Raw genomic sequence first — 17165 nt, forward strand, 5'->3', positions numbered from 1 at the left:
GCAGGCAAAACCGTCGAGGTCATACACCGCCCACCTCACTGCAACTCAAAACTACTGGACCTAGTTGTGCGAAGTAAGCGACCACGAGTCAAGAGCAACATGGCTGGGAGTGACATAGTTGCTCTCGCCGGGCCACTGAGGGGTGAAGAGAACGTCAACGTTGAGCGAACCGCCAGCGGCGTTGTTGATGGCGAGAACGGTGACGCCCGGGTTGGGCATCTCGTCCGCAGGGGCAGTGCCGCTAAGGCGGACCGGCTGCATGGTCGTGAAGGAGCCCTCGCCGTTGATAATGTCAACCTTGCAGGTCTTGCCGTCAGGCGAGGTGAGCGTGGCCGAGGTACCCTGAGTCTCAACGGTGGCGTTGGTGTGCATGCGCCACATGATGCCAGAGCCCGAAGGGCCAGTAACCTCGTCCTGGAGAAGGATCTGCTTGCGACCGTTGACGAAGCGGATACCGCGCTTGACCGAGGCGCCAGTGCCATAAGCAGCCGACATATCCAAGGTGAAGAAGGCAGTGTCGGAAGTGTCCAGAGAAAGGTAGGGAGCAACACCCTGGGCAGTGCCCGACGATCCATAAGTAGTGGGAGGAGCAGCGGCAGACACAAGCTGGTTGGCGTTGCCGATGACGATAGTGTTCTGACCCTCGGTGCGCTTGCGGTAGTAGTTCCAGCGAGGCGAGTCCTGGGCCTCGCTCGAGAAGTAGCCCGTGCCAAGGTACTGGTCCGAGCCAAGCTCACCGGCCCAGCGGTAACCCATGGCATCAAGGACAAAGGTTCCGAGGTCAAGGTCGCCGTGAGTCTGGTGGTTAAGGAGGGTTCCGGCCTTGATAGCCCAGTATGTGCCCGAGTTGTCGCTCCACGACGACCGAGCGGCTGCCCACTCGCCCTTCTTGTCGTCAAAGTGACGGTCAATAGGGAGGTTGGCCCACCAAGCACCTTCCACGGTGGGGTCGTACCAGAACATGGAGAACGGCTCCGAGGCATCATACTGGTCGCGCTGGTAAAGAGCGTAGCGGGGCTCGCTGAAGACCTGGCTCCAGAGGAAGAGTGAGTTGGCTGTAGCCGAGTACTTGTTGGGTCCGTGGTCGCCGTACTCAAACTTGGCGGTCATGCCAGTAACGTACATGTGAGCAAGAGAGGTGAGGTTGAAGCCGGGGTTGCTGGTGGCAAGCGAGACACCGTTGTCACCACCAAGGGCGGTCTGGAGAGCAGAGACCATTTCAGCAGCGCCGGTTGTGCCAAAGTACCAGTAGTTGGGGGTCTCAGCCCAAGTGCCGTCCGAGTAGGCGCCCTGGAAGCAGTTGGCCCGGGCACCGGGAACAGCGAGGCGAAGAATCTCAGCAGCCATGCCGTTCTGGTCCTCGTCCATGACGGCCAGGGCTCCGAGAGTGAGACCAGCGTTGTTGACACAGTTCCAGTTGCCATCAATCACCTGAGTGTTGAGGCCAGGGTCGACACCAGTCCACCAGTTGTAGCCGCCACCACCGTTGGTGCCGGTAAGGGCGTTGACGCCATACTGCAGACCCATAGTGAAGATGGCGGTGCGGATGGTCGACTTTTGCTCAGCGGTCCAGACATCGAAGAGCCAGTCGTATCCAATGGCGAACGCCGAGGTGAACTCGGCGAGGTCGAGAAAGTGACCCTCGCCGTTCCAAGCCGAGGTGCCGTTGCCAAACGAAACGTCGGGGTTGTTACCGGACGCGGTGCGAAGCTCGAGCCAGGCGCGGTCCACAAACTTGGTCTCGCCAGTGGTACGGTAGGCATAGGCAAGGTTCTTGATCTTGACCTTGACCTCGCGGGCAACGTCAAGGACGCCAGAGCCGGTGAGACCGCCATCGGGAACGTACGGGGTGGGGGGCTCATTGAGCGTGGCGGTCGCGTTCTCAATGATAATCTTGTGCCAGTGGGAAAGGTAGGGGTCGCCGTTGATGAGGCCATTGTTGAGGGCATCCCACTTGTACTGGGGAGCGATGATACGGGGGTGAGACCGGGGGCTGGACGACGAAGGCGACGAATTGTCAGAAGGCCACGCGCCGTTCGTACCGGGCTGGGCGTCCTTGGACGGGGCAGAGTAGCCAGCAGTGGCGGTCTGTGGGTCAGCGACGGGGTCTTGGCAGAGGTGTATCGTATTTGTTGGCTAGGCACGACGTCCCCACCACCTCGGTCCTCGTACACAGGTCCAGTGTCAGACTTTAGAGGGGAGCCGAGCAAGCTTGTTCGGGCAAGAGCACAGCACACAAAACAATCCAAGACTTACACCAGTAACGTAGGCAGGAAGCATGTTAGTATCGGTGGCGACAGCCATGTAGACTTGGCCGTTGACGCCAGAGGCAGTCTGAGCGGCCATGTTGGTGGCCCAGTACGAAAGCATGGAGGGAAGAGCCGTGTTGCCGCCCTCGGCACCCTTTGTACCGGTAGCAAAAGCCGTGTTGCCCGCAGTGCCAGGAGCGCCAGTAGCAGCAGCACCGCCGCCGTTTGCGGAACCCTTGTTACCGTCGTTGTTCTTGCCGGCGCGGCTGCCGAGAACACCGCCTAGGACAGCGCCGACAATGATACAGACGAGGATGATGGCGCCGACAATCCACCAGAGAAGCTTGCGCTTCTTGGGTGCGCGCTGGGGGTGAGATGCGCTGGCAGCGTAAGGGTTGGCGCTGTTCATTGGGTCTTTTTGGTGTTGCGGGAGGAATGATTCAGCAGAGGCGTCGTCATGACGGTAGTTGGTGGACATGGTGGGGGGTTAGTTGGGGGCAGCAGCGAGGCGAGGTGGGTGCGAGGTCGAGTCAAAGGGGAGGAGGGGGGGGGGGGGGCGATGAGGTGGCCAGAAGATGGGGACGAGGATGGAAAGGGGAGAGAGGGGAGGAGGGAGGAGAGAGTGGTGGTGATGAGGAGGAGGATGATGATGAAGAGATGAGAGTGAAGAGTGGTGTGGATGAGGGAGCAAAGGGGCGGTGCCAAGGGGGGGGGGGGGTGTGCGGGAGGGTAGGGAGGAAGGTTCCCATACGCGTCAGCTCGTCATTCATGTTTGATTTCTCTTCTCCTCTCTTCTCGCTCCTCTCCCCTCTCCCCAGGTACCATGGTACTCACACTCGTTACCCCGAAGCCCGGCGGTGCTGTCGCTGTAGCCTTGGCCGTCGGAATACGGCTGAGGGCTTGGGGAATAGCTGTTGCCATAGTTGTTGTTGTTGTTGTCGCTGTAGGGGGCTTGATGATATCTAGCGCCCGACATGGTGGGTGAGAGAGCGATGCTCAAGAGTCGTGGTCAAGTGTTGGGTGGGAGGCGGGACTAGAACAGGGTCACAAGTCAACCCCGGGACGACGACGCTTGTTTAGAAAGGGGGGCAAGGGGGTTTCGACCAAAGACAAAAGTTGGACACGAGTATTGAATGAAGATTGTAAAGAGAGTGATGTGGATGATGATGATGATGATGATGATGATGGATGATGAACAAGGACTGAGAGATGGCGACGGAGAAGAGAGAGAAAAGAGAAGAGAGACTACTACTACTGGCCTGGAACGCCCCTCAATTCCAAAGGAAGGAGCGAGGTCTGAGCGTGAGTGCGGCGGTGCGTGCGGTGCAAAATGGTATTAGGCAAAAACAAATGGAATAGGATTTGGGATTAATGCAGGGCAAGAGGGAGGCGTGTGAAGATTCAGAGCCCACAAACAGGGGGGACACAAAGGGTCGCGTCCCATTTTCAGGCCTTCAGGGTCAACACCAACCTCACTCCACGCGACGCGTGCACAGCCTCCGTCCTCCCATGCATCTCCTCAAATCGCCATCATGATTATTAGAGCCAACTCTCGGCGCCTCGGCATGCTGCTTTCATGTCGTGCACTGTCGTGCACTGCACCTACTGTACTGTACAAGCTGCGCAGTCTTCCCATCAACCTATCACCAAATTACCAAACAGCCCCAGTCCGCAGCAATCGTCGCACGTCGTACAATCTCAAAACTACACGGTACCCAAATATGAACCAACTTGACACGTGCCCCCACCACGTGCCCCGGATCCGAGCGGACATGACTCACACTCCACCGACTCCAAGCAAGGTCGATTTGGCCACCCACCACATCTACTGTAGATTCCGGCCCGTCGAGCACCACACCATCCATCATCCATCATCTCCATCACAGCGTCACCATGCCGCGCCTAGCCTTTGGCGACTTCCTCAACCAAGACACACCTCGCGGCCGTGGCCGCGGACGCGGTCGCGGCGGCTCCAGCTCTCGTGGCAGCCGTGGTGGTGGGGCTCGTGGGCGAGGTGGTGGCGGCGCCGGTCGCGGTCGCGGCGGTTTCGACGCGTCCCGCGGCGGGCGGACGGTGCGCGGCGGCCATTTCGGCGCCGACTACTCATCCGTCGCACTCGACTACTCCAAGCTCAACACGAAAACTTATCACAAGTTCGAACGTGCGTGGCTACTGACGCTGACGCTGACGCTGATGGCAGCGAGTGTGCAGCCCTTCGCCCCGGACGAAGAGGACAGGCCGCCGCGGCGACTCAAGTCCTTCGCTCCGCATGGCGCCCAGTCTAGCGGCGCGTCGGGAGCCGCGACACCGATTACTTCGGGGATAGGGTATCATCGCAGAGGGCCGCGGACGGCTGCGCGGGAGATTGACGGCGTCGTGACTTGGGGAGGGGGAGGCGCACCGCTGTTCGTCAAGGCCGGCGAGCTGTTTCGCGATGGCGAGGTCGACGTCGTCAAGTGTGATGGGGGTGAGTTTACCAGCGAGCGTCGAGGGGACGTCTTATTGGGGGATGGCGTCTGGAGGAGCCGGTACTGAGAGAGAATGCACGCTGACGCCAGACATCTTTGTGGTCGAGCACTACCCTTTGTCAGATCCCAGCGCCCCGCAGATGCACCACCTCGACGACGACGTTGAGGTTGACATTCAAGACCCTGCCAATCGCGCCCAAGCTCTCGCCGCCATCTCGGCCCATCGCCACGAGACACATGAGCACGACGACGACGTGGTCGACGACGACGAGATAGAGCGCGTGTTGTCTGAGCACCTTGACACGCTCGTTGTTGAGGACTCACACGCAATCATCACAGAAAGAACCGCAATCTTCGTCGAGGAGGAGGAGGTCATCACCTCATACTCTCCGTCGGCCCCCGTCTCAGCCCTGGAACTTGCACCCCTCCATATTGCTGTTGACAGCAGCGAGGATAACGACATTCAAGCGCTGGCGGACGAGGCCCTATTTGAGGTCGACACGACCGGCACAATCGGTCTCGACGTAGTTGCCGACGATGCGCTGTTCACCGTCGACACCACCGGCGACGTTGAGCCGAGCGCTTCCATTCTTTACGACATTCCTCTGCAATCAGCCGCACCTGTCGCACCACGACTCTCGATAGACGAGGAAACGATAATCTTCAAACCCCGCGTCATCGAGGACCCCGTCGCGTCCTCGAGCCGCGCCCCTCCGCAGGCCAGCGACTTTGAACTCACCCGCGTGGGCGTGGACCCACGCGTCGTGATGAGCCGCAAAGAGCGCAAGAAGGCCAAGAGGGAAAAGCGTGCGCGTAACAAGCGTCAGCGCCGCAAGCTCGGCGGTGGCAACGGAGACCTCCACATCGCGTCGGAGGGCTCCGATCTCGACTGGGGCAGCGATGGCCCGCCCAAGATGCTCTCCCTCAGCGCGGGCGATCCCGTCGGTGATGAGGAGCTCGATCCTGACCTTGACGATGAGGAGCTCGCACGATACGTGACTGGTGTGGAGCGCATTCGAGAGGACAACGCTGCGATGGCGTACATGGACAGCGACAGCGATGAGTGGGACGATGAGGACATGGAGGAGACACGCCGCGAGATTGAGGCTCGCTCTGACACCGACTCGGAGGAGGACGACGAGTCGAGCGAGAATGATTTCAACGCCCTCGCGGACGCCTACTCTGAGGACGAGTATGCGTCTGACGGTGAGGTCAAGATGTTCTCTGGCGTCACCCGGTGGAACGATTCCGACAGCGAGGCAGAGGAAGTCGAGGACGACAACGCATGGTTTATCGATAGCATGGAGGCGGCGCTCGACGGAGCCATGGCCCAGTCGCGCAAGGAGCGCAAGGCCGTCTTCCGTGCAGTCGCCAATGGCTCGTTTGACAGCGACTTCGCTTCAGGTGAGACGGCTAACGGTAGTGTGCTGATCATAGCCCCAGCGAAGCGTAACAAGCAGGCGCCGGCCCACCTTCCGCAGGAGCTGCAGGACCAGTGGGCGCGCGACCGTGCCAAGAAGGCAGACAAGAAGAGAGAGCGCGAGCTCCAGCGTGCTATCGCGCTGCTCGACCCCAACATCGGGTTCGGTCGCAAGGCGAACAAGAAAGGGAAGAAGGGCAAGGCCGCTGCGGCGCGCATGGCCCATCTCATCCCCGGCTCGGCGGCTGAAGTGGCCGAGCTGTTCGACATCTCTTCGGACGAGGGCGGGGGCGAAGGTGCAGGCTGGGGAGTCAAGTACCGCCGCAGCAACCCGCTGCTCCCGCCCACACTCGGTGACATCGACATGATGATCCAGGACTTTATGCGCGACTCGGGGCGCACGACGCTCCAGCTCCCTCCGATGGAGAAGGAGACGCGCAAGAAGGTGCACATGCTCGCCGAGTGCTACGACCTCAAGTCCAAGTCGAAAGGCAAGGGCGCCGCCCGGTTCCCGTGAGCTGTCCAACCTGCATCCAGCTAATCTCAGGATTCTGATCAAGCTCGCGCGCTCGGGCCTGCAGGTGGACACGGCGAAGCGGGACCGCCTTGTCGCGGCGGGCCAGTTCAATGGCGGTAGCTTCTTCAAAGCGCTGTATGCGCGCAAGAGCAAGGGCGATGGCAAGAACAACTCTGCGCGCGGCACAGGCGCCAGCGTGCGTGCGCGTGAGGGCGATCTTGTTGGCGAGGGCGCAGAGAAGATCGGCCAGGACAACGTCGGCCACAAGCTGCTGAGCAAGATGGGGTGAGTGATTTGTTGCATCGGCTGCATGCCCCGCACACCCTGCGGCCGCTAACATCAGATGGAGTGAGGGGATCACGATCGGCTTGGGAGGCGAGCGTGGATTGGAGGTTCCGTGAGTCTTTGCCCCACGAGCGGAGTATTGACGGCAGCATCGTAGCCGTTGTCAAGAACACGAAGCGCGGGCTGGGGTCGTACGGCATGGGCTACGGCGGCGCGCCGTCAGGCCACAGCTCAGGCGCAGCTCTCTGAGCGTACCACCATCCGCGTGGATGTGTATGGCTGTTCACAAGTCTCGGCCGCATGCAGACAGCGAAGGCAAGAGCCAAGGTCGCCGCCACATCTCTCGCGGTGACTTTTGGCGAGCAGAGCTCGAGCAAGGCCCACCGCCCACACGCCTACCGTTGGTGCTGAGCATATCGACGCACCGCAGACGGTAGAACCTCGGAGCGAGGCCGATGTTCTCGCAGGCAGTTCCAATTTGGGCGGCTTGGCCTGCGCGAATGTATTTCAGTGGCTCTCGTGCCAGGGAAAGTGAATATTCCAGGGGCGTGCTGGAGTGTGATCGGCCGGGGCATGGCTGGGGGGGGGTTGCGTCCATTCCTCTCCGCGCTGACATGCATACTGATGCTGCTGACGCATACTGGCGGGATGACATTGTCGTTGCTGAAGTCGAACTTGTGCAAGCGGTGCGCATGCCAGTATGACGGACAGCGAGCATCAAGCGCGATCAACTCTTCTGATCTATTCTCAATCATGGAATGTTCGGCGATCGAGCCAAGTCTTGGCCTCTGCATTCCGCCTGGCCTGCACGCCTCCGACGTCGGCCGGCGGACCCGACGCCCGTGCCTATTTGATCGCTGATATCAGATAACGGCCGAAGCTTCCATCGCGAGATCGCCCTGTTTCGGGCCACTAGGCGACCGCACGCGCCGAAAATAGACGCACGTGAACGACACTATACAAAGACGAGAGCGCCATTTTGGATGAGGCGGGCAGATGGCAGAAGCAGAACAACGATTGACGTCCACACCCGTCCTGATTCGCAGCATCGGCCGTGGGCGGGCAAGCTGCGCAGCATCTTGGAGGGTATATATCAGACGGAGGGGTGGGAGGAGGCATCCCACGGCAGAGGAGCTGTCCACTCATACCGACAGCGATCGAATCCCGATAGGAAGGTAAGTCGGCGGTGCCACTGGTGGCAGGTGGCTAGTTCCGGCTGCTGCACCACGCCCCGACTCCTGCTGATGTCAGATGGCCGAGAGTGTTTCCCGTGGCCGCGGCGGGTCGGGCACAATCACGGCGAGCGCCTCTGTCGAGACCGCCATGGCCGCCACGTCGATGGGCGCGGGGGAGGGCTACGGCAGAGGCGGGGAGGGTGACAGGGGCGAGGGCGGGGGCGAAGGCGGAGGCTATGGCAGAGGCGGCGAAGGCGGCGGCGGCGGCGGTGAAGGCTATGGCAGAGGCGGGGAGGGAATGGGGGGCGGGGACAGGGGCGGGGGCAGAGGCGGAGGCAGAGGAGGCAGGGGAGACCGAGACAAGACGACGACGGACGCGATCTACACCATGTACTACGTGATCGCGGGCGTGGCGTTCGGCTGTCTCTGCCTGTGGGCGTGGCGGCGCGCCGCGGCGTGGTACTACCGCCGGAAGGTGGGGCGTGCGCGCGCGGCGGGCGTGCGCTCGCAGGACGACAAGGACAAGGACAACAAGGGGGCGCTGGCGCGCGCCCCAAGCGCAGCCAGCGCGGTGCTCAGCAACTGGGCGTACGTCAAAGTCGTGCCGCTGTGGATGTTCCAGCACGTCACGCTCGCCGAGTGGTTCTGGAGCGTGGCGTATCTCGGCATCGCGCTCGGCCTCGGGTTCTGGGGCTGTATTCGAGACGGCCGCCTCGACTACGCCAACCCGATGGGATACGTTGCGTTCGGGCAGATCCCGATCCTCATCGCGCTCGCGGGCCGCAACAACACCGTGTCGTGGATCACGGGGGTGAGCTACGAAAAGCTCAACTACCTCCACAGGATGAGCGGGCGCGTCGCGGTCCTCGCGACGTGGCTGCATACGCTCGGCTGGTTCCACCAGGGGCTGGGGCCGCACGGGCCCGGCTCGGAGCTCTTCCTCTCGGGCATGCTCGGCGCCGTCGCCGCCCTCATCATGTGGCTCACGAGCTTCGCCCTCGTCCGCAGAGTCATGTACGAGTTCTTCCTCGTCGTCCACATCCTCATGTGCTTCATCTTCATCGTCGCGAGCTGGTACCACTGGCCGATGCTCGGGTGGTGGTGCTGGACCGGCCTGATTTTCTGGGGCTTTGACCGCGGCCTCGGCTTCCTCCGCATGATCCTCGTCAACAAGGCTTGGCTCCTCCCCTTCGCCTCGAAGCGGGCCGAGCACTCGGCGTGTGTCGTCGAGCTCGTCGACCCCGCCGTCCTCCGCATCACCGTCCCCACCCGCTCCCTCTTCCGCTGGAGCCCCGGCCAACACGCCCTCATCACGATGCCACAGGTCGCGACGCTGCGGTACGAGCAGCACCCGTTCACGATCGCCTCGGCGGCCGGCGACGCCGTCTTCCTCGTGCGTGCCCAAAAGGGCTTCACCGCCCGCCTCCTCGCCCGCATGCAGTCGGACGTCGAGTCGGGCCTCAACGCCTACCTCGAAGGCCCGTACGGCGTGAGCCACCACGCCGAGCTGCTGGGGCACGACACCCTCCTCCTCATGTGCGGCGGCACGGGCATTACCTACGGCACCTCGCACCTCCTCGGCGCCGTCGCCGCCGCGCACAAAGGCACCACCGCTCTCTCCGCCCTCCGGCTGGTGTGGAACGTGCGCGACGCCGCCCACGTCGCGTGGATCGCGCCGCTGCTAAACAAAGCCCTTGAGAACGGCACAGCACACATGGCCGTCGCCATCGACGTGTACGTGACGCGCACGGGCGCGTCGCTTGAGCCGGGGCCGGGGCACGAGCCAGGGCCGGGGCACGAGCCAGGGCCGGGGCACGAGCCAGGGCCGGGGCACGAGCCAGGGCCGGGGCACACGCCGGACTCGGAGGAGGATTCGGGGGCGACGACGCCCGCGACCCTCTCCTCGTCCGAGGCGGTTGACAAAGTCTCCGTTCCCGAAAAGCCGACGTACGGTCTATCCGAGCAGGCGGCGCGGTTCGTGTCGTTCCACAAGGGCCGGTCGCCGGCGGAAATGATCCTCCGCGCCGACACGGAGCGGTCGGCGACCGACGCGGCCGGCGTCGCGGTCGGTGTGTGCGGCCCGCTCGAGCTGCAGCTCGACGTGCGCCGCGCCATCTGCCGCGTTAATTCGGCGAGCGCGATCCTGCGCGGGCAGCCGCCGATCGAGCTCCATGTCGAGAGCTTTGGGTGGTAGATTGGAAGGGGGGGACAAAAGCGTGCAGCGGTACATAGATGTCTGGAATGTAAATGCAAGAAGTAATGGGCGTGGCGAGGTGACTTTGACATGATGTTGGGCGCCAATACTGTTACAGTATTACAATATCAATCGTGTACAGCGCCTTGCGTCGGATCTGTTTCAAGTAGGAGAATTTAGCCTCCTCCGTGTTTCCGGGCTGTTGACCCCAACGTTCACAGAGATCAGTAAGGTGAAACCCCGGACCGCCGCATACAGGCGGCAGTGGGGGAAAAAAAAAGGAAAAAATGGAGTAGCAGTACAACATGGGCAAGAGCTGGATGAGAGCTGCAGTGGATGCGGTAGGTTCGTCGGAGGTGAAGTCTGGTCGCAAACGGTGGCGGCCAATATAGATGACTTTGGGGCACCCGGACCATACCTGAGTATGCACATTGGGGGCGATGTCGCACGCCCTACCTCACCTCAAGCTGAATGAGTGGGAGCGATGAGACCCACAGGGGACCTGAGCCGGACATTGGGACTCACGTCGGGTCGAGCGTGTGAGGGGTTGGAGAAGCGTGAGTGTCTGGGTGTATATATGGTCAACAAAACAGCTGTACTCTGGCAAAAAAGAGGGAGGGAGGAGAAGAAGAGGTGAGGGTGGAGATGTAGAGAGGGAATGATGTGAAGGCAAGTGAGCCAGTATATGGGCAGTTATGTGTAAGCATCCCTTCTCCTCGCATTCCCCCCATCGCCGATTATCCTTCACGGATCAGCGGCTGCCTCCTTCGCACCGATAGTATCTGACCACCTTACACTCACAGTAGTACCGGCCATCCGATGGCAGGTGGCCTGTGGCCTGTCGGCATTACAGCAGAGTCAACCTAAGGTGCCTCTCGTGCCCGATTACAACAAATACCTATGTCCAACGGCCTCTGATACGGAGTTTCTGAGAGGGTGTACATCTTCTACACATGGGTCCTAGGGGTAGGAACATGCTCGGACGATTCTTGAGCGACAAACAGCTTCTCGCGAATGTCCGATACCCGTCCGCCTGCGAACGTGTTCCACCCTCGTAGCATGGAGTGACATGCTTCCTATCAGTTGGTGCTGCTCAGTCGACAGCTTCCGTCGAAGCTGGCAGGAGAGTGCATGCCAATGCCTCGTCGCCCTCCACGCACACCGCCACGTCGGAGGTCGCTTCATGACGTTCGCCACACTGATCAGCGGAATCAAATGTCCCGCTTCCGTTATCGTCCTCCCGTTATTGTGACTCGCGTCTCTTCTTGTCATCTCGCCTCCTGATCGTTCGTTGCTTCACTCACACCGACGCTGGGCAGGCCCGCCATGTCCGAATACGCCGCGCCGCTCCTCTGGTCCTTCCTCCCAGCTCAGCTCACCGCTGCCCTTCTCCCCACCCTCTCCGGCCTCGCGCCCCGCCTCTTGCCCCCAGCGCCCCCAGGCACGCCAGGCTACACGCGCAATTTCCGGCGCGTCATCACCGCCCTCGTCCTCGGCTGGCTAGCATATGCGTTCTTCACTGACCGCCCCGATGAGAAGGGTGGGGACTGGTACGACCTCCTCGGGGTGCCGGTGCGCGTCGGCGAAGATGGGCTCAAGAAGGCTTTCCGCGGCCTGTGAGTTGCGGCATCCGGCCATGCTGACTTGAGGTCGCGCAAGTTCCACCCCGACAAAATAGGGCCGAACCCGGGGCGCGATGTCGAGGCGCGCTTCGTTGCCATCCGCGCCGCGTACGAGGCCCTCGGCGACCCGGTGCGCCGCTTCGCGTACGACCGCTTCGGCCCCGACATTGAGAACTGGCAGGGCGCCAAGACGGTCCGCGACTACATGATGGCCGGGGTGCAGCGCGCCGCCGGCTTCTACGTCGTGACGGTCGGCCTGCTCCTCGCCCTCGGCCTGCTGGGTCGCGCGCGCGAGGGCGCGTACTGGCGCCTCGTGCTTGTCGGCATGCTCCTCGTTGCGGAGACGACTCTGGTGCTAGCGCCCACGCCAGCCGCCGACGCACCGCTCATGGCGCTCCCCGTCCTCTCGCGCCTGCCGTCGTGGCTCGCCAAGCCGCTCGCCACCATCCTGCCCCGCCGCCTCCTCGACCGCCCCGCGTACCAGTACATCGCCCTGCTGCGGCGGCTGACGGCCGACGCGGGCGTCGCCATCTCCCAGCTCGCCGACGTGTGGTCGGACCCGAAGCCTGACGAGCAAGCTGCGCTCAAGCTCGCCGTCCAGCTCAACCAGACCGCGCTCTCCGCGTTTGCGGAGGAAGTCGGCCCGGTGCTCGAGGCGACCGACGACCCCGCCGGCGCCGAGCAGAACCTCATCGAGCGCATCGAGCGCGTTGTCCTCGACCGCGGGCTGGCGGCCCACCCCCTCGTCGGCGGGCCGTACGCGACGGCTCTCGAGCGCGAGCTGAAAGGCCGCGGCGGCGCCGCGATCGCCGCCCTGCATCCCGACCTGACGGGCAACGCGTGCGACTGTGAAGAACATGGCGCGGAGCAAGAGGAGGGGGAGAACGCAGACGAAGAGAGCAGCGACGAGCGCCCAGACACGTTCGGCTCGAGCGTGAGTGACGCGCACGGCCACACCTCCGTCGACAGCCTCACGCCCGCCGACCTCGTCGCGCTCGGCAAGGCCATGCCCCTCCCGCCAAGTCCGCCGGCTACGCCCGCCCCCGAAAGCCTGGGCCAGGTCGCTGCCGCACACGTGAAGACGGAGGCGGGGGCGGAGGTGGAGACGCCGCGCCCGCTGCGCCGGAGTGCGCGCTTGTCGCGCTCGCCCGCCGTCGACCGCGAGTAGATGATGCATGTATATTGTATAGCTGTACCTCGACGTAGTGCGTCCTTGTCGCCAATTTCGCTCGAGACAGACTCACAAGCCCGGTGTGCGAGGTACAGCGTTCCGTACGTATTCAAGCTTCACATGTGTTAGCGTCGCAGGCACGCGGCGTGCGCACAACAGCCGGCGAGCGGCGGCCAGTGGCCAGTGGGGCTCTGCGTTGACCAATGTTGTGGCATACATGGTACGCCGGGCGGCACGGGCCAGAGGCGAAAATAGACATGTGTATCACGCGCAATTGACGCGCGCTATTACGGGCGCGGTGGCGCGGCGATCGCTGTCTTGCGCGCGTCGCATATCATGTCTTGCATCGCGTCATGATGTTCCGTTCCACCAGCCTGGATCCTCGTGCTCGCTGGAATTGCGGCGCATGAGACACGAGATGCCGGCGGAAGGCGCATGCTCGAGCCCGGTTTGAGAGACCTTTGTGGCGTTGCCCTGTGGCCGTGCATCATTGATTGAATGGCACAGACCGAGCTCGCCGATCGGCGCAATCGACATCAAGATCCTCCTGCCATCTTGATTCACTTTCGCCACTCAGTCACCAACCGTGTCTGCAAAGTGTCCATGCAGCTACCCCATACGGAAACTGAGATGAATACGTGATAATCTATGACAATAATGCGGTCTCTACGCCGGCCGGGCGCCAGTACGCCAACCGAGCGCCAATGCTTGTGAGGATCTAATTGTTCAGAGGCCCGAATCAGGCCTGCCCGAATCAGGCCTGCCCGAGAGAGCCTACTCGTTCGTCCCACCGACGCGATCGACAAGCAGTCGCTGCTCGCACAACTGCGCCACAGCCTTGCCGTCGAGCGGAATGTCGTTGCCTTGGAAGCCTTCAGGGTACGCGACAGGTGGTGTGTTGGGGTACGTGAACGATTCGTTGTTCCACCAGCCATAGTGACGCACTCCCAGAGCGCGCGAGGTAAACTCGTAGTCCTCGGCAAAGCCGTCTGGGTAGAAGAACTCCATCACAGTCGCACGGGAGTTGAGGTTGTTCATCCAGATCAAGTGGGTGAGACCGTTGCCGTGCACACCCATCATGATCGTCGTGCGGGCCGCGAGACGGATCTGCTCGTCGCGAGTGAGCTTGTCCATGGCGACAATGTTGACCTGGTTGTCAGACGTGATCGCCTGAGCCTAGGAGGCTTTACTCACCTCCCATCCGTACTTGTTCTCCAGGTTCTCGAGTTCCTTGACCAACACTTCATGGTCCTTTTTGCGCAGCATACGACGGCCCCAGTCCTGACGACTGACGTACGTGATGACTGGCGTCGACGGAGTCCAGGTCTTCTGAGCCTCGGCGCGCTGCTGCGCATGCTGCACACTGCCGCCACGCTTCCCGGGGAGGGCGCGCTTGTCGTTGTTGCGAATACCATGCTTGCCAACAATCGCCTTCTTGGCTGCCTTCCCGCGGCGGGCAATGGGCTCGTCCTTGATGTCGTCCTCGTCCAAGACGCTCACCTCCTTGCCGCCGTACTCCTCAGAGTCATAGTCCTCGATGCCAACACCGTAGTCGGCAAGGTTGATCTCCTCCTTGCCCTTGGTGCCCGAGCCGACAAACTCGAGCAGGTTGCGGCGGACAGGGGCCCACCAGTAACGGCTTCCACCCAGGGTCGCGGCCTCAGAGGCCGTGCGCCACGTTTTGGCGAATTCGGGCCCTCGGAATGCGGCGGCGCGGTCGGCGATGACCACGCGGTCAAACTTGAAGGGGCGCTCGGTGTCGATGCGGTCGTTCCAGTCATTGCGGTACTCGAACGAGATTGAGGGGAAGATGGCGCGCATGAGGAACGAGTTCATCTTGGCATAGTCATTCCAACGACCAGCGTTCACGAATGGGAAGATGATACGTGCGGGCGCTGGGAGTTGTGTGGCGCCCGCAGCGTTGATGGATGGGTCGAGCGACGAGTATGTGCGCCAAATGCCGAAGAGCAATTCTGCGGCAAAGTGGTAGTAGTGGTCGAGGAATTGAGGTGGGTCGTTGACGAGGAATGTCGTGTCGGCGACGCGGGACACCGAGTGGCCCCAAAGACGGTTGGCTTCAGAGGGGAAGATGATGCGCATCTCCTTTTCTGTTGGCTCTCTGGAGAGGCGTCAGCAACGCTGCGCCCTTTCCCCAGTCTCCTCCGGTCGTGCCTACTACTCACCGCCTGCTGATGGATGCTTGGTCGTTCCAGATCTCTGCACCGGTGGAGATCATCATGCGGCGCAATGGAATGCTCGAGGGGTTGTCCGTGACAACGTACCAGGTGCCGTTGAAGAGGTAAATGTCGTCTAGGACAGTCCAGCCTGGCGCGAGTTAGCAGGGGGCCACCAGAAGGGTGCTCGCGGAGTGTGAGCTCACCTGGGGCGTGTGCAAGGACAGATGTTCGTGGTGCTCCCTCCTCTCCCCACTTGACCTTGACGTCGGCAACGGTGACGGCTTGAGAGGAGAGGGGCGAGTTTTCATCGTAGCCGTGCCGAGGGGGCGCGTCCCAGACCGAGTGCCTCCTGCCTCCGATGCCGAGTTTGAAGCCCAGGAGGCTGTCACTCCCTCGAGAGTCGGTGAAGCGGAAACTCAAGTCGAGCTGGAGAAAGAGGCCAAAAAGAACAATGACGCTCAATGCCACGAGAACGTGGCTACGGGTTACGTGCCACCCCATGTTGGCAAAGTAGACCGCTGTGCGACGGAAGGGTCGTGGCGAGCGGGGGAGGGGAGTCTTTAGTGAGACGGAAATGGTGGCGGTGCAGAGAGATGCGTGTGGGCGCTGTTAGGTAGAGATTGGAGGAGGATAAGAGGGAGGGAGGTTGTGATGGGGGGAAGCGAGGATGAGAGAGAGAGAGAGAGGGAGATCAAGGATGTGGAGGAGGGGGGTCCGAAGTGTAGGGTGGTTGGGAGTTGGAGTCGCGAGTGCAAGCCGCTGGAGGGGCGGAGGGAGCTCTCGAGGCGCTCGAGGATCGTGGAGGCGAGGAGGGATGGGGGGGATGGCGTTACTTGCGGCTGCTCGGTTGGCGTCTGGCGGCGTCGTGAGGATGGCGTGGGTGTGAATTTCAATGTCCGTGCGTGAGGACAAGTTGCTACGCGTGCTGCTCGTGTGCGCGAGAGAAAGTGTTGCGCGGGGTTGTGAGTTGGTGGAGCGTGATCGCGTAAAGAGGAACCGAGTGACACTGAAATGTGTTGTTGACGATTGACGAGATCTCGGATGGGATCAAGTGGGCGGCGCGTGATGGCTTTGTGGATCGCGTCTTGACACGGGGGGTGTTGACAGTTGAGGTGTTAAGAGGGGGGGGGGGCGTGACGAAGGAGAAGAGTGGAAGATGGAGAAGAACTAGAAGAGGTGAAGAGATGAGAGAGTGAGGGAGAGAGAGATAGAGAGAGAGAGAGTGAGTGAAAGAGATGGAACGCGACGAGCAGGAAAGAGAGATGATTGATGATGATGATGATGATGATAAAGAGAGAGCGAGAACGAGCAGAGTGGAGTGGAGGGAGGGAGGGATACCCTTTGCCTCTCCCTTGCCCCCTTGTCTCGGCTGGTAGCCAGGTGCAACCGTGCACTCAGGGTACAAGGGTACACAACCCAGGGTCAAAGCCCAACAACAGTGCATATTCGCACACTTGTGCCCACATCCCTCCCATCACTCAGGTACTCAGGGTTTGAAACGTCCCTGGCGCCATGTACCCCGAGTTGGCCCAGAGATTATTTTACTCCCGATACTGTCCCCATGTCCCCGTCGCCGCCCTCCTTCCCGTCCCTTTTGCGTTCCTAATCCCTAATACAGAAACTCTTATTCTATTCAGCCTCTCCTCCCCGTATCCCCGTATTACCCACCAGGCGCCCGCCATTACGCCACTTTTTACTTCGCCAGCTGTTAATCGCTACAGTACTCGCTCTCCATCAACGTTGCACAGCGGCCTCGCAGACGCAGACCACCGCCATGGCGTTCTGTCGATCAGCTAGACAAACTTCAGCCGACGGGAACTGCCGCCGCACGTTCCCGTAACCCAGTAACCGCAAGACATGCAATTCGGGCCAGAGTAAAGAGTACGT

At 61.7% G+C, this 17165-nt stretch overlaps 5 protein-coding genes across 5 annotated transcripts; 3 read left to right on the forward strand and 2 right to left on the reverse strand.

The window, feature by feature from the left end:
- Positions 1–60: 60 nt before the first annotated feature.
- Positions 61–3225, reverse strand: COLE_05412 (uncharacterized protein; the record flags this gene model as incomplete). Its single annotated transcript, XM_018427089.2, has 3 exons — positions 61–2088; positions 2257–2663; positions 3084–3225. 3 exons carry the CDS (start codon positions 3223–3225, stop codon positions 61–63), a joined length of 2577 nt encoding a protein of 858 aa, XP_018274795.1.
- Positions 3226–4142: 917 nt separating this feature from the next.
- COLE_05413 (uncharacterized protein) lies at positions 4143–7188 on the forward strand (the record flags this gene model as incomplete). Its single annotated transcript, XM_018424711.2, has 7 exons — positions 4143–4410; positions 4450–4716; positions 4808–6121; positions 6155–6650; positions 6685–6939; positions 6998–7051; positions 7089–7188. 7 exons carry the CDS (start codon positions 4143–4145, stop codon positions 7186–7188), a joined length of 2754 nt encoding a protein of 917 aa, XP_018274796.1.
- Positions 7189–8727: 1539 nt separating this feature from the next.
- On the forward strand, positions 8728–10308 carry COLE_05414 (uncharacterized protein; the record flags this gene model as incomplete). Its single annotated transcript, XM_018424421.2, has 1 exon — positions 8728–10308. The coding sequence occupies one exon, from the start codon at positions 8728–8730 to the stop codon at positions 10306–10308; it is 1581 nt and encodes a 526-aa protein (XP_018275559.2).
- A 1326-nt stretch (positions 10309–11634) lies between these two features.
- COLE_05415 (uncharacterized protein) lies at positions 11635–13098 on the forward strand (the record flags this gene model as incomplete). Its single annotated transcript, XM_018420029.2, has 2 exons — positions 11635–11924; positions 11958–13098. The coding sequence occupies 2 exons, from the start codon at positions 11635–11637 to the stop codon at positions 13096–13098; spliced, it is 1431 nt and encodes a 476-aa protein (XP_018275560.2).
- A 777-nt stretch (positions 13099–13875) lies between these two features.
- On the reverse strand, positions 13876–15779 carry COLE_05416 (uncharacterized protein; the record flags this gene model as incomplete). Its single annotated transcript, XM_018420549.1, has 5 exons — positions 13876–14250; positions 14296–14493; positions 14602–15220; positions 15285–15426; positions 15482–15779. The coding sequence occupies 5 exons, from the start codon at positions 15777–15779 to the stop codon at positions 13876–13878; spliced, it is 1632 nt and encodes a 543-aa protein (XP_018275561.1).
- Positions 15780–17165: the final 1386 nt, after the last annotated feature.

Source organism: Cutaneotrichosporon oleaginosum, assembly GCF_008065305.1.
Source record: "Cutaneotrichosporon oleaginosum strain ATCC 20508 chromosome Unknown ATCC20508_contig04, whole genome shotgun sequence".
Classification (NCBI taxonomy): Eukaryota; Fungi; Basidiomycota; class Tremellomycetes; order Trichosporonales; family Trichosporonaceae; genus Cutaneotrichosporon; species Cutaneotrichosporon oleaginosum.